Source organism: Hevea brasiliensis, chromosome 14, assembly GCF_030052815.1.
Source record: "Hevea brasiliensis isolate MT/VB/25A 57/8 chromosome 14, ASM3005281v1, whole genome shotgun sequence".
In the NCBI taxonomy this organism is placed as follows: domain Eukaryota; kingdom Viridiplantae; phylum Streptophyta; class Magnoliopsida; order Malpighiales; family Euphorbiaceae; genus Hevea; species Hevea brasiliensis.
The window spans coordinates 20879855-20896887 of record NC_079506.1 but is presented as its reverse complement, the minus strand read 5'-3'; the positions used below and the strand labels follow the sequence as shown (position 1 = coordinate 20896887).

The 17033-nt window shown below is 34.0% G+C and overlaps 3 protein-coding genes across 3 annotated transcripts; all 3 read right to left on the bottom strand.

The window, feature by feature from the left end:
• Positions 1–3800: 3800 nt before the first annotated feature.
• Positions 3801–4952, bottom strand: LOC131172884 (squalene monooxygenase SE1-like). Its single transcript, XM_058134419.1, has 4 exons — positions 4917–4952; positions 4418–4693; positions 3979–4257; positions 3801–3881 (listed from the first exon to the last, which is right to left on the bottom strand). Exons 1-4 carry the CDS (start codon positions 4950–4952, stop codon positions 3801–3803), a joined length of 672 nt encoding a protein of 223 aa, XP_057990402.1.
• Positions 4953–5243: 291 nt separating this feature from the next.
• LOC110635163 (squalene monooxygenase SE1-like) lies at positions 5244–7874 on the bottom strand. Its single transcript, XM_058134983.1, has 8 exons — positions 7644–7874; positions 7351–7462; positions 7042–7216; positions 6729–6897; positions 6383–6601; positions 5906–6181; positions 5448–5744; positions 5244–5342 (listed from the first exon to the last, which is right to left on the bottom strand). Exons 1-8 carry the CDS (start codon positions 7872–7874, stop codon positions 5244–5246), a joined length of 1578 nt encoding a protein of 525 aa, XP_057990966.1.
• Positions 7875–12100: 4226 nt separating this feature from the next.
• Positions 12101–15516, bottom strand: LOC131172883 (squalene monooxygenase SE1-like). Its single transcript, XM_058134418.1, has 11 exons — positions 15463–15516; positions 15163–15288; positions 14414–14500; positions 14189–14300; positions 13888–14062; positions 13576–13744; positions 13387–13429; positions 13211–13281; positions 12718–12993; positions 12279–12557; positions 12101–12181 (listed from the first exon to the last, which is right to left on the bottom strand). The coding sequence occupies exons 1-11, from the start codon at positions 15514–15516 to the stop codon at positions 12101–12103; spliced, it is 1473 nt and encodes a 490-aa protein (XP_057990401.1).
• Positions 15517–17033: the final 1517 nt, after the last annotated feature.

Genomic DNA, 17033 nt, shown 5'->3' with positions numbered 1-17033 from the left:
ATGAGTCTGCTTCATTGGATGGTCAGAGGGATAAGTTAATAGCAAAATCAGATTACGGTGTTAAAGAATAGGTGGAGCTTGATATTAATATTTCAGTAGTTCAGTCCAGTGATTCAGAGGATGAGGTGCAAGATCCTAATCAACAAGAGGATGCACCTGAGCAACAGCAATAGGAACCATATAGCATTGCAACTGGTAGAGAGAGAAGACAGATTAGACCACCGCAGAGATATGCATATGCAGATCTAGTTGCGTTTGCCTTGTCAGTTGCTGAGACAGTTGATGTGCATGAACTCAGCAATTATAGAGAAGCTATTTCTTGTTTAGATGCAAATCAGTGAGTCGATGCTATAAGTGAAGAAATTGAATCTCTTCACTAGAATCAGACTTGGGAGCTTATAACATTGCCTAAGGGACAGAAAGTGGTAGGCTGTAAATGGGTGTTCAAGGAAAAAGAAGACACTTGAGGGATTGAAGCACCTCAATATAAGGTACGATTGGTAACAAAAGCCTTTACTCAAAGGGAGGGGATTGACTTTAATGAAGTGTTTTCTCCAGTTGTGAAGCACAGTTTTATCAGAGTCTTTCTTGCTATGGTTGCTCTTCATGATCTAGAGCTTGAGCAACTAGATGTGAACACAACATTTTTGCATGGTGAGTTAGAGGAGAAAATTTATATGAGTCAGTCTGAGGGATTTGTCATTCTAGGTATGGAAAACCATGTTTGCTTACTTAAGAAATCTTCATATGGTCTAAAACAATCCCTTAGGCAGTGGTACAAAAGATTTGATACATTTATGGCTCGTAATGGCTTTAATCATAGTTCATAAGATAATTGTGTATATCATAAGAAGCTTTCAGATGATTCCTTTATTTATTTCCTATTGTATGTGGATGACATGCTTATTGCTACTAAAAGCCTGTCACAAATTAACATTCTGAAAATGCAATTGAGTGATGAGTGTGAGATGAAGGATTTGAGTGCTGCAAAGAAGATATTGGGAATGGAAATTAGCAGGGATAAAAGTGTTGGGAAGCTTTTCTTGTCTCAACAGGCCTATGTTGAAATAGTGCTTAAGCATTTTAACATGAATAATGCTAAGCCCATGACTATTCCGTTTGCTGTCCATTTCAAGTTATTTGCAGACATGTCACCAAAAGTAGGTGAGAAGATAGAGCACATGTCCAGTTTTCCCTATTCGAGTGCTGTTGGTAGCATTATGTATGCTATGGTATGCACCACCTGACATTTCACATACAGTTAGTGTTGTGAGTAGATATATTGCGTGTCCTAAAAAAGAGCATTGGCAGGCAGTGAAATGGATTTTGAGATATTTTAAGGTGACTATAGATGTTGGTATATCATTTGACAGGGCCAAGATAAGTGATTCAGTTGTTGGCTATGTAGATTTAGATTTTGCAGGGGACTTGGACAAGAGGAGATCTTTGACAGGTTATTTGTTTACTCTTTTGGAAGTGCTACTAGTTGGAAGGTAACATTGCAAGCTACAGTTGCTTTGTCTACCATAGAGGCTAAATATATGGCCTTAGCAGAGGCAGTAAAGGAAGCTTTATGGTTATAAGGCTGGGTGGGTGATCTTGGGTTGATGCAGAACAAGTCAACAGTGTTTTGTGATAGTCAGAGTACAATACTTCTCACAAAGAATCAAATGTATCATGAGCGAACTAAGCACATTGACGTTAGATATCACTTCATTCAAGACATTGTATCTTAGGGACTGTAGTTGTGCAAAAAGTCTCTACACATGATAATTCGGCAGATATGATGACCAAGGGAGTCCCAGTCAGCAAGTTTAGGCATTTCCTTGACTTAATTGGTGTTTGTAGTGTCACGACCCAGGGATGGGGTTGGGACGTGCTTGTTCAACCAGCTACGCACTGGGGTGGAAACTTCGTGTCCCACATCGGAAACGGGAAGAAAAGATTTGAGCCATATATATGGGAGCCTTCCTCACCTGGTCAGCGCGCTTTTGGGAATGAAACCTCTCAAGGGACAAATCCGTGAGGCCCATGGGCCAAAGCGGACAATACTAACTGGAGAAGGATCGGGCTGTTACAATTTGGTATCAGAGCTGGACTCCCTCTAGTACGGTGTTTGGTGCGAGGACACACCAGACGGAAGCTGGTGGGCTTGTCACGACCCAGGGATGGGGTAGGGACGTGCTTGTTCAACCAGCTACGCACTGAGGTGGAAACTTCGTGTCCCACATCGGAAACGGGAAGAAAAGATTTGGGCCATATATGTGGGAGCCTTCCTCACCTGGTCAGCGCGCTTTTGGGAATGAAACCTCCCAAGGGACAAATCCGTGAGGCCCATGGGCCAAAGCGGACAAGACTAACTGGAGAAGGATCGGGCTATTACATGTAGTGCTCAGTAGTGATATTGCGAGGGCATATCGCAAGACAGAGCATTTGTGATTTTTTTTTTGGTTGATGATGGAGGAAATTCAAGCCAAGGGGAAGAATTATTATTTTTTGTGGCTTGAATTTTAGATATATTTTCATGGGCCTAAATTGTGACCCGACCCGAAAGTTTTCACGCGGCGACCCGATTGGGATAAAAAGTGAGATCTGTTGTGGTAGCGAAGGGTATGGGCCAATATAAATATTGTAATATTCTACCATTTGCGGTAGAGTTGTAAGATATTCGGAAAACACATTGGGGTTAGGGTTTGAGAATTTTGAGTGATTGTATCTTACTCTTTTCATCATAGTGGCACTTTTTCTCTCGTCTTGCTCGTGGACGTAGACCTTACGGTTGCAATGTAACATATTGCATTTCAGCAAACTAAAAAATGCTAAAACCCCATAAAAGCTTATCAAGCAAAGACAAATCCATGAATATGACACAACTGATAGAACAATACCCAAAAGAGGGAAAAAAATATAAACAAAAACAAGATCCTATCATTTTGTCTTTGTCACTGTACCATGACCAAGCATTTTGTCTTTGTCACGGTACGGTATGCCGTTCATGGAGGGCAAAGTCGTTTGATGATTGGGCAAGTGGAATTTTTGAGTCCGGTGTTCATACTTTTATACGACAACTCGTTTTGACTAGATTTGTTGACAATTTAAAGTACTTGATTTTGTTTTCTACTTGCCACATGTCGATGTATCGAAATGCTTAAATTATCAAATTTTATAAAAGATGGGATACTTATTATTTTTTTCTAATCATTAGTCTATGAAATAAGATTTATTACAATAAATTAAAATTTAAATCAAAGCAAATTTGAGTTATTAATAATTCCATTTGCTTTTACTATTTGAATTTTATATGCATGTGATGTAGTTTAAATTTTATAAATTAGGTAGATTTGAATTACATGATTTTACACGCACATGATTCATGTGCATTGAGTGATATGTTTTAGCATATATGGTGCTCAACTAAGTCCATCGTCTACTATGTCGCGAATTATAAAAATTAGCATATCTCATACCCATACTTGTTGTATGTGCCATGGTGAAACACGGATCAAGGAACACTGTCTTATGGAAACACAAACCAACACAATACATGGTGACATTCCAAATTTTGGAAACAATAGAGGAGCACGCACAAATAATTAAAAATATTTCAAGAAAAGTGTGGTTAAATTACATGTGAAACTTTCGCTTCTAACCAAAGATAATTTGTTAGGAATCTAAAATAAAATTTACACTGCTTAGCTCATCTCCTAAATCGTTAACTTATCTAAAGAAAAAATGAACTGCCACCAACTTTCACCGATTTTAAATCTTTGCATTTCCTATTCTCAAACAACTTGAGATCTTCAATGTGTTAGGGTTATAGGGAAGAACATTTGTCGAACTCCTTCTGCCTTTATGATGGGAAAAATGATTCTTGATGCAACCTGAAAAAAAGTAAAAGAAATGTGATAGAGATAAGAACTTTGAAGTCATTTAAAATATAATTATGAAGTCATTGAAATTATTGTTAGCTATACGCACCGAGATCATTCTAGCCCCAATCAAAAAGCGTGGAATTGATGGAAATGGAACTATTAAGCAGCCAACACCAAAGATAGCCAGAGCAAAAAAATGGAGAACCAAATTCAAGGGACGAGGATTTAGTCCAGAGAGTAAAGCGATAGGTCCATTTGAAAATACACCTCCAAGGCTCAAATAGTCAAAACATGCTTGACGCATTTCATTCCTTGCAGGATCAGTTGATGCACTGAATACTTTGTATAAGGCTCCAGCCAGAGTATTTATAGTAGATGCCACAGGCTGAAATGAAATGGATATATAGGGTTAGCACCAATTTTAGTTTCATTGTTGTGGCAAGTATACCACCATATTGTTTATCCAAACTAGATTCTAAAGAATTTAAATCTAGAAATTATAAATTTACTTCTCATATGCAACTAAGTGAAAATCATTTACTCACTTTGCGTAGTGTGTAGAAGGATTCAAGATACTTGCAAAGGGAAAATGCATCGCTCAGATCATGCAAAGGCCTTAGAAGATTCCTTAATACGACTATATCAGATAGGGCAACAGTCATTCCTCCTCCTGTTAAAGGATGTCTCATGTTAAATGCATCCCCTAACAAAAGAGCACCTGGAGTGGGATGAGGAGCAGCAGGCATGCTTCTATTAGGCATCGTTCTTATGTTTTCTTTGTTAATTGCAAAAACAAATGCATCACGTAGCTCTTGGGGAATCTGAAACATATATAAAAGTTCTTAGATTAGTCTAAAGATTCAAAGATAAATGACGGTCCAATGCTTATTAAATCGAGTCATTTCTATAATCCCCCTTAGCACTGCAAACTACAAGTATCAAAGCCAAAATGCGAAAAAAGAAAAATTTAAAAAAAAAAAATGAATAAATAAAATAAAATAAAAATAAAAATAAAAATTAGCATGCCCAGAAAACTAAGAATACCTGGGGAGCCACCACAGTTTTCAAGTACTTGGCCATTTCACCATTTGAAATGGACGGTAGATTTTGGCCAGGTATGTCAACCAAGCATCGAATTTCAGAGCTACTAATACGATAGAACAAGATTGGTGAAGGGTCTGCCAGAATAACATGTCCGTGATTTGGGTATGGAAGCTCGCAATTCTCTAAGATCAATGCCACAAAACAGGAGGGGATATCAACCTGAAATTCACATGGCTTAGTTCATCTCCTAAATCGTTAGGTTATCTCCAAAAGCAAGATGCACTGCTACCAACTTTATTTGATTTCAAATCTTTGCATTTCTTGTTCTCAAACAACCTGAGATCTGTAATGCGTGAGCATTGTAGGGAAGAACATTTGTCGAACTCCTTCTGCCTTTATGATAGGGAAAATGATTCTTAACGCAACCTAAAGAAAGAAAAGAGTATGATAGAAATTAGAACTTTAAGTATATATTAATGGAAGTCATTTTAAATATAGGAAATCATCGAAAGTACTATTGGCAATACACACCGAGATCATTCTAGCTCCAATCCACATGCGTGCTCCAATCCACATGCGTGGAATTGAAGGAAATGGAACTATTAAGCGGCTGATGCCATAGATAGCCACCGCAAAGAAATGGAGAACCAATTTCAATGGACGAGGATTTAGACCAGAGAGTAAAGCAATAGGTCCATTCGAAAATACACCACCAAGAGTCAAATAGTCAAAACATGCTTCACGCATTTCATTTCTTGCAGGATCAGTTGATGCACTAAAAACCTTGTACAAGGCTCCAGCCAAAGTATTTATGGTAGATGCCACAGGCTGAATGGAAGTGGATATGAAGGGTTAGCACCAATTTTAATCTCACCGTTGTGGCCAAGAGTACTACCCTATTGTTTATCCAAACTAGATCCTAAATAATTTAAGTCTAGAAATTATAAAAACAATGCTCATATGTAACTTGTGAAAAATCATTTAATCACCTTGCGTAGAGTGTAGAAAGACTCAAGATACTTGCAAAGGGAATATACATTGCTTAGATCATGGAAAGGCCTCAGAAGATTCCTCAATACAACAATATCAGATAGCGCAACTGTCATTCCTCCTCCTGTTAAAGGGTGTCTCATGTTAAATGCATCCCCTAACAGAAGAGCACCAGGAGTGGGATAAGGAGCAGCAGGCATGCTTCTATTAGGCATTGTTCTTATGTTTCCTTTGTTAATTGCAAAATCAAATGCATCACGTAGCTCTTGGGGAGTCTGAAACACATATAAAAGCTCTTGATTATCCTAAAGATTAAAAGATAAATGACTTGTCAAATGCACGTCAAATTTCATATTAAAAAGTTCAAAGCATCATAAATCGAGTTATTTCTATGAGCTCCTTCGCACTATTATCTATACGTATCAATGCCAAAATGAAAAAAAAATGCATTAGCATGCCTAGAGAACTTTGAATACCTGGGGAGCCACCACAGTTTTCAAATAGTTGGCCATTTCGCCATTTGAAATGGAAGGTAGTTTTTGGCCAGGTATGTCAACCAAGCATCGAATTTCAGAGCTACTAATACGATAGAACAAGATTGGTGAAGGGTCTGCCAGAATAACATGTCCGTGATTTGGGTATGGAAGTTCACAATTCTCTAGGATCAATGCCACAAAACAAGAGGGGATATCAACCTGTATAAACACAAAGTTTCCAAATTTCACTTAAAACTCATGAAATAGAAAACACCTACACATTTAGGAATCTATCAACGAAGTTCAGAAAGAAGTTTTTGTTTCCTAGTTGAAACATAATCTTTACCTTAGGATTGCAGAGAGAGCGTCGCAAATTTGAGAAGCATCCATCGCATACTATTGTGAGTGGAGCATAGGTAGTAAGTTCTTGACCAATTTTAGTTTTGTACTGCACACCCTTGACTGTCCCCTCAACTTCAAGTAGGGATGTTACTGTCCCTTCCTCCAGTCTTACACTACAATGAAAATAAGGGAACATACATGAGCTGTTGAAAGTAATAAAGTGATGTTCTTAATTATGCAGCATGAATTCAATAATTTGGAACATGAAAGGCATGGCAAAGTGAAGGAAGTAACTGGGGGAGAAAGAAGATTATTACTTAGGTAAAGATGCAGCTTTTTCACGCATTCTTTGAATGAAACGTCCGTTGTGAAAACTTCTTCCAGCCACATCTTGATCGAAGTTTTGCAAGGGGTATGATAGTTTAGTACTTTTCCCATTTTTGTAAAGAGCATATCCAAATACCCGTTGAGCATCGATTTCTTCTACACAATCTGCAACAAGCATGCATGTTAAGAATTAGAGCAAAAGTTGAATGACAGATGACCAAGACGGAAAGATTGATGGAATTCACACTGATTCAACAATCCATAAAAGATTATAATAATAATAATAATATCGTACTCACCTTCAAGGCCCAACTCAATTAATTTTAGGTAACCCCCAGGTTGCAGAAGTTCTCCAACAATTCTGTCAGGCAGAGTGAGGTCTCTTTCAATCACATGCACTCTCCGTCCATCCTGCAAATTGAAGGAAGGAAAAGAGATTATTATTATTATTATTATTATTATTATTATTATTATTATTATTTACTGTAAACTTGGTTTAAATGTTAATATCTGCCTGATGGGTCGCTAATTTTGTGAATTTTTATCCTGTTATACATTGCCATCTAAAGTAGGGAGAGAAGATTAGATTCACCTTGCCAAGAGTGTAAGCAAGAGCTGACCCAGCAACACCTGCTCCAACTATAATAATATCAGTATTCGTGGCATTCTCCGACTGGCATAACACTTGTTCTGAGCTCTTCACAACTTCATCTCTGACATTTTCCCTTGATTCCTTAGTTTTCTTCATTCCTGTCGACCTATGCCACAGTACAAACCCCAAAATAAAAGCTAGAATTCCTCCAATTATATATTGATATTCCATTGCCAAGGATTGAGCAAAACCAATGTTGAAGCGTAAAAAGAAAGGGACTTTTTCTCTGTTTTACGGGTGGTGAGTGCTTGAGTTTTGAACTTGCAGGCTGTGCTGTACACGAAGCAAATGTTGGTGCCCCTTATAGGTTTAGTTGGTCAAAAGATTGCACAAAAAATAAAAAAACTCTCCAAAAGTAGGACTAATTAAATTGGCGAAGTGGTCAAACATAGCTTGTAAAATTTGGGAGTTGAACAGATGAATACAAATTTTCAAGTAACGTTAAAAGTGTTGTCAAGATCAAGAAAAATATGAGGAGCAAATAAGAGAAGATTATTAATGTACTCCCTTGTTGGACTTGACTCTCCAATCTATATATGGAATCTGTCCACATCTCTTTGGATTTAATAAACTATTGAGTTGGAGATATAGGATGATGAAAATGGAAGGCCAGTCAATTTTCAAGAGTGTTTCTCTGTCCATATCTACTTAGCTGACAATAGGTTGTTTGAATAATTCATGGTTAAATCCATAAATAAAAATGAAATGCAATTCTTGAAAAAGGATTTCCTTTTCTTGTTGGATACAAATGGGATCCGAGTTTTAATAATAATTTGTACAAGCAAATTATATTTAGTTATTTCAAAAATAAAATTGAAAAAGAAAAATCATCCTGTGTTTGCACTTCTATTTCCATTCAAAGGTTAAACAGGCATGCTTGCACGAAATTATTTTTGCATCCCTGCATGCACTTCTTAAAATTATGCAACTGTGATGTGCAAGAATATGGAACTCAGCTGGGTGTGCAGTGAGGGAAATGTGAAAGTTGCGACTAACATATCTACACTTTGAGAAACTCTTACCAATACCTAATCTATCATGAAATTATGACACAATATGTATATTTAATGATGAAATCAACATGAATCAATGTCCTAGAAACGTTAGCTGAGTTAGGACTCACGCTTGTACTCTCATATAATAACCAATTAACATGTAGTTTGAACTTATTAAATCAATCAATGGAGTATGACTAATGTAGTCGAAGCAAAGCACTGGTTTTTCCATTTGTCTTTCAACTTTCAATTGAAGAGTCTAATATAGGACTAGCAGAAATATATCATAAAGTTGATATGCTTTGTCTAATTGTATCGTAAAATTAACATCATTTTGTACGAAGCAATAAATAACATCAAGACAATGTATTTAGATGTCATGACAGCATATAACGACATTATGCATAATAATGTTGTAAATTAGTATGAAAGTATTGTTAAAAACTTTAGGTTGTGGGGTTTATGTATCACTTTATGCTTACGGATAATTCTTATTAATAATTTGTTTTTAAATTTTCAACCTGTTAAAGCCTAAATTTATTGTAGAGAATGGTGGCTGGGAAGGATGTTTCGAAGTCTACAGGAGATGGGGGAGGAATTATTGGTTCTAGCTGGCATAGAATCTCTATGAACGGCGAGGGGAAAAAATGGCAGCGGTGACTAACAGTGTAGCGAGATTCCCGGTAGGAACTTAGCACATCCTATCAGGATGCATCGAACTTCTAACCGAACACCCTATTTTGTTTGAGCATCCTATATTTCATCCGAACTTCTTGCTCATTGTCCAAACACCCTGTCTTATCTGAATGTAGTTCCAGACCGAGCACCTTGTGTTCTAATCGAACATTTCATGTCCTGACCGAACGCCTCATGTTTTGTATGAACATATTATGTCCTAACCGAACACCTCGTGTTCTAATCTAATCCGGATTCTAAGATCTCGATTACTTTACATTTGGATCGCATTTTTATCCATACTATATCAATATACAAAATCTCTTTGTATTTGTTATGTTGTTAATCATTCCTCTTCTTGCAGGGAATTTGCAATTGGACACACTGCAGCCTAAATTATCAAACAACCTTCAGACTCCTGACTTTTTTTTTTTTTTTAATTTTCTTTTTTGCAATAGGGAAGGCATACACACATTGTCTGCAACTGATTTGGGATACTGAGGGAACACGCGCTATCCGCAACAATGTGGGATTCCGAAGTAACAGCCCTCCACTAGCACCAACAAACCACAGAGACTTTTATAAAACTAGAGTATTGGGGAAAAAAGTTTGCAAAACTACCATGGAGAGAGATGCTTTTTAAAGCAGGGTTTTCAACCCATCGTTCGCCATTCAAAGTGGGGAACAATGGGTTACAAAATCTTCGCCAACATGACTGGCGAAAAACAATATGTCTTCCTCATGCAATTTTTTTATTTTATTTTGCATTTGTTGTTTTTTTATGTAAAATTCATTAAAAATATTTCTGCAAATTAGAAAATTATGAAAAAATACTTTTCAACTCTTTAAAATATTCTTAATTTTTCTTTCATGAGAGTTTTTATTTTTAATGCAGGAATAAACTGAGCATTAAAAAAAGATTATTTTTTTTATTGTGTATTACTTTTAAAATCATGAAAAAATAATTTTATAGATCATAAAATTATAAAAAATTTATTTTTGATTTTTCCAATAATATTTTTATTTTTTTCATATCAAATTTTTCTTGCATGAAAAACAATAATATTTTTTATGCTCAAATTATTCATGCTTCACAAATAAATAAAAAGAATTACGTTAGAAAAATAAAAATATTATGAGAAACTCAAAAATAATTTTTTTTTTTTTTATAATTTTTGGATGCCTTTAGAAGTAAAATACAATAAAATCACATTTTTTAATGCCCAATTTATTTCCGCAATGCAAATAAAATTTTCAAGTTAGAAAAATAAGAATATTGTAAGGAGTCCAAAAATATTTTTTCCATAATTTTTTTTTTGGACAAATGTTTTTGATAATTTTCATATGAAAATAACAATAAATGAAAAATTAAAAAAAATTGCATGAATCAATGGGTTGAAAACCTGAACTTTGAAAATATGCTTTTTGGTTCGTCCTGGTATTGTAAAATTTCTTCCCTAATTGACTGATTTGAAAATTTCTCCATTCTTTTTGACAACTTTACAATGAATATAGACATAGGATAGAAGCACACATTATTTGACAAAATCATAGTAATTTAATCAAAGCCTGCTAAGATTTATATCACAAATACATGCTGTCAACAACCATCCATGTGGGATCTCGAATGACCAACTCCTGACTTATTTTTTATCAAGAAATCGTGAGCAATGTAACATATTGCATTTGCAGCAAACTAAAAAATGCTAAAACCCCATAGAAGCTTATCAAGCAAAGACAAATCCATGAATATGACACAATTGATAGAACAATACCCAAAAGAGGGAAAAAAATATAAACAAAAACAAGATCCTATCATTTTGTCTTTGTCACTGTACCATGACCAAGCATTTTGTCTTTGTCACGGTACGATATGCCGTTCATGGAGGGCAATATCAATTAAAGTGAGCTGACGTTGATTTGTAAATGACAAGTCGTTTGATGATTGGGCAAGTGGAATTTTTGAGTCCGGTGTTCATACTTTTATACGACAACTCGTTTTAACTGGATTTGTTGACAATTTAAAGTACTTGATTTTGTTTTCTACTTGCCACATGTCGATGTATCGAAATGCTTAAATTATCAAATTTTATAAAAGGTGGGATACTTATTATTTTTTTCTAATCATTAGTCTATGAAATAAGATTTATTACAATAAAATAAAATTTAAATCAAAGCAAATTTGAGTTATTAATAATTCCATTTGCTTTTATTATTTGAATTTTATATGCATGTGACGTAGTTTAAATTTTATAAATTAGGTAGATTTGAATTACATGATTTTACACGCACATGATTCATGTGCATTGAGTGATATGTTTTAGCATCTATGGTGCATCAACTAAGTCCATCGTCTACTATGTCGCGAATTATAAAAATTAGCATATCTCATACCCATACTTGTTGTATGTGCCATGGTGAAACACGGATCAAGGAACACTGTCTTATGGAAACACAAACCAACACAATACATGGTGACATTCCAAATTTTGGAAACACTAGAGGAGCACGCACAAATAATTAAAAATATTTCAAGAAAAGTGTGGTTAAATTACATTTGAAACTTTCGTTTCTAACCAAAGATAATTTGTTAGGAATCTAAAATAAAATTTACACTGCTTAGCTCATCTCCTAAATCGTTAACTTAACTAAAGAAAAAATGAACTGCCACCAACTTTCACCGATTTTAAATCTTTGCATTTCCTATTCTCAAACAACTTGAGATCTTCAATGTGTTAGGGTTATAGGGAAGAACATTTGTCGAACTCCTTCTGCCTTTATGATGGGAAAAATGATTCTTGATGCAACCTGAAAAAAAGTAAAAGAAATGTGATAGAGATAAGAACTTTGAAGTCATTTAAAATATAATTATGAAGTCATTGAAATTATTGTTAGCTATATGCACCGAGATCATTCTAGCCCCAATCAAAAAGCGTGGAATTGATGGAAATGGAACTATTAAGCGGCCAACACCAAAGATAGCCACAGCAAAAAAATGGAGAACCAAATTCAACGGACGAGGATTTAGTCCAGAGAGTAAAGCGATAGGTCCATTTGAAAATACACCTCCAAGGCTCAAATAGTCAAAACATGCTTGACGCATTTCATTCCTTGCAGGATCAGTTGATGCACTGAATACTTTGTATAAGGCTCCAGCCAGAGTATTTATAGTAGATGCCACAGGCTGAAATGAAATGGATATATAGGGTTAGCACCAATTTTAGTTTCATTGTTGTGGCAAGTATACCACCATATTGTTTATCCAAACTAGATTCTAAAGAATTTAAATCTAGAAATTATAAATTTAGGTCTCATATGCAACTAAGTGAAAATCATTTACTCACTTTGCGTAGTGTGTAGAAGGATTCAAGATACTTGCAAAGGGAAAATGCATCGCTCAGATCATGCAAAGGCCTTAGAAGATTCCTTAATACGACTATATCAGATAGGGCAACAGTCATTCCTCCTCCTGTTAAAGGATGTCTCATGTTAAATGCATCCCCTAACAAAAGAGCACCTGGAGTGGGATGAGGAGCAGCAGGCATGCTTCTATTAGGCATCGTTCTTATGTTTTCTTTGTTAATTGCAAAAACAAATGCATCACGTAGCTTTTGGGGAATCTGAAACATATATAAAAGTTCTTAGATTAGTCTAAAGATTCAAAGATAAATGACGGTCCAATGCTTATTAAATCGAGTCATTTCTATAATCCCCCTTAGCACTACAAACTACAAGTATCAAAGCCAAAATGCGAAAAAGAAAAATTAAAAAAAAAAAAAATGAATAAATAAAATAAAATAAAAATAAAAATTAGCATGCCCAGAAAACTAAGAATACCTGGGGAGCCACCACAGTTTTCAAGTATTTGGCCATTTCACCATTTGAAATGGACGGTAGATTTTGGCCAGGTATGTCAAACTAGCATCGAATTTCAGAGCTACTAATACGATAGAACAAGATTGGTGAAGGGTCTGCCAGAATAACATGTCCGTGATTTGGGTATGGAAGCTCGCAATTCTCTAAGATCAACGCCACAAAACAGGAGGGGATATCAACCTGTAAAAACCCAAAGTTTCCAAACTTCACTTCAAACTCATGAAAAAGAAAACAGCTACCCAATTTCGCATCTATCAGTGACGTTCATAGAGAAGCCAACTGGATTCATAGAAGTTTTCGTTTCCAGGTTGAAACATAATCATTACCTCAGGATTACAGAGAGACCGTCGCAAATTTGAAAAACAACCATCGCATACTATTGTAAGTGGAGCACAAGCGGTAAGTTGTTGACCAATTTTAGTTTTGTATTGCACGCCCTTGATTGTCCCCTTTACTTCTAGTAGGGATGTTACTGTCCCTTCCTCCAGTCTTACACTACAAAGAAAATCAGGGATCATATTAACTATTAAAGGCAATAAAATGATGCTATTAATTATGCAGCACGAATTAAAAGATTTTGAACATGAAAGGCATAGCAAAGTGAAAGAAGTAACGTCGGGGTGAATGAAGATTATTACTTGGGTAAAGTTGCAGCTTTTTCACGCATTTTTTTAATGAAACGTCCATTGTGAAAACTTCTTCCAGCCACATCTGGATCTGATCTTTTCAAGGGATATGATAGTTTAGTACTTCTCCCATTTTTGTAAAGAGCATATCCAAATACATGTTGAGCATCAATTTCTTCTACACAATCTGCAACCAAGCATACATGTTAAGAATTAGAGAAAAAGTTCAATAATAGTAGACTCAGACAGAAGGGCTGATGGAATTCATACAGATTCAACAATCCATAAAAGATTATAGAAATTTCTTTTTCACCTTCAAGGCCCAACTCAATTAATTTCAGGTAACCCCCAGGTTGCAGAAGTTCTCCAACAATTCTGTCAGGCAGAGTCAGGTCCCTTTCAATCACATGCACTCTCCGTCCGTCCTGCAATTGAAGGAAGGAAAAGAGGTTAAACAGCCCGATGGGGTAGCTAGTTTTATGAGCATTCGTCTTATTATATATTGCCATCTAAAGTAGAGGGAGAAGATTAGATTCACCTTGCCAAGAGTGTAAGCAAGAGCAGACCCAGCAACACCTGCTCCAACTATGATAATATCAGCATTAGCGGCAATGTCAGACAGGCCCTTAATGTTGTATTATGGTTGTATTGTAGACCTTGCAACAATTAATGATGTAATTAAATTTTGAATTGTGTACAAATTCCCAATCTAGACAAACATTTTGGCATGCAAACTAATTTGGAGTTTCTAAAACTAAGTGGTGTATGGCTTGCAAACCTTATTTTGTATTCAAGTATTTGATACAATGAATGTAAATTAATGGCTTAGTGAACATTGTGAATTGAGTTGAATTTGGAGAATCAGGGCTATTGACTCGTTTTACTATCATCCGTAAGGGCATGTTTAATTAGTCTAATTATAAGGAAAGTGTTGGAAGTCTGATTGACTCTCTCCCCTAAAAGAATTAAATTTGAGTTATATTCAAATGTATACAAGTTCATAGAGGTTGACCCATTCACATACCACAAACAATTTATAATATTTCAAAAAACATGGATTTTCTTTTGCATTTGACTCCAACTGCGACTCGAACTCAAGAGTTCACAGTGTTAAAGATGAGTACAAAATCATTGAACTAAAACTCGTTGATAAAATATAGGGTAAATACATTTACATGTGTTCTAGCCAAAGAAAATCTGTTAGCAATCTAATATGAAATTCACATGGCTTAGTTCATCTCCTAAATCGTTAGGTTATCTCCAAAAACAAGATGCACTGCTACCAACTTTCTTTGATTTCAAATCTTTGCATTTCTTGTTCTCAAACAACTTGATATTAGCAATGCGGGAGGATTGTGGGGAAGAACATTTGTCTTCTGCCTTTACGATAAGGAAAATGATTCCTAACGCAACCTAAAGCGAAAAAAATTTAAGAAAAGAAAAAGAAAAACTACTTTAGATGTTGAAAAAAAATTTGAAAACAACTATTTTGTTATTATTGTGTCATAATTACTAAAACTTATCAAATTTAATAGATTATTTTTAGCACTCTTTAACTCATATGTTTAAAAAAAAATATTTCTCAACAGTGGCAATAGCAACAATGTCAAATAGACCACGCTTGTTGTGTTTTGATCGCATTATACATCTTGTAACAATTAATGATGAAATTAAATTTTGAATTGTGTACAAATTCCAAGCCTAGACAAACATTTAGGCATGTAAAACTTGTTTGGAGTTTTTAAAACTAAGTGGTGTAAGGATTTGCCAAAAATGCCATTCATTTTTCAAATTAATTATATTATATATTTTTATTATTTAAATTAATTTTAATATTCGTATAAATTTAAAATTCTTAGTCCTATTTCTACTTAATTTCAAATAAATATAAAACTTTATAAAAAGAAATTAACTAAAATAAGAAACTAATACATGAAAAATAAAAAATACAATTAATCTATAATATATACATAGATATATAAATATATGAATGAAAGGACAAATGAGGGGGCGGACTTTTAAATTGACTAAAATATCCTTATAAATTTATATTTGCATTTTAATTAATAATGTACTTATAAATATATAATATAATCTATAATTTTAAAAAATAAAATACTTGTTTAATATATTAAATAAATAACATATTAAATAGGTTTTAAAGTTGTTTATACTAAACAATACGACAATATAAAATTTCAAGATATCATTTTAATGAAAATGAAAATTTTATTATAGTAATGCGCTAAATTAAAAAAAAATATATTTTATAAATAATTTTCTTTTGCATTAATCTCATTACGTAAATTAACATTATTTTAAAATATTAAAAATAAAATAAAACATACTCAAAACTAACTTATTTTTTTTAAAAGATAAAATAATAGAATTTGAACGAATTTAATTTATTGAGAATATTTGCATTTATCATTAATTTATTTTAATTTTTAAACATCTTCACCTATTTATATTTTTAAAACTTATTGTTATATATTTTTTTTATTATATTAATTTAAGTTTATAATTAAGCTAATATTATATGCTAATAATATGACAAATAGTTTTCAGAAAAATATGATCGAATAAAAAATAATATTTCTTAAATTGATAATATTTTTATTTATATAATTAATTAAAATGAAATTAAAATTAATATTTCAATTTAAATAATTAAACGTAATATTTGTGATACTATGATAACACTATAATATATATATAGAAAAATATGTAAAAAAATTAAATCACGAGTCCAAAAAGCTAATAATATTCAAATGTATACAAGTTCCAAGTAGGTTGATCCATTCAAATATGCATGAAATAATTACGTAATAAACTAGTACAGTCCAATAAATTTTGAAAGCACAAATAATTTACAATATTTCAAAAAATGAGGATTTTTCTTTTGTATTTGACTCTGATTGCAACTGGACTCGAGATCTGATAGTCCTAAAGATGAGTATAAAATCACTAAACTAAAATTCATTAGTAAAATATGAAGTAATTACATTTATATGTGCTCCAGCCAAAGAAAATATGTTAGGAATCTAATGTAAAAATTTACGTAGCGTAGTTGATCTCCTAAATCCTTAGGTTATCTCCAAAAGCAAGATGCACTGCTACCAACTTTCTTTGATTTCAAATCTTTGCATTTCTTGTTC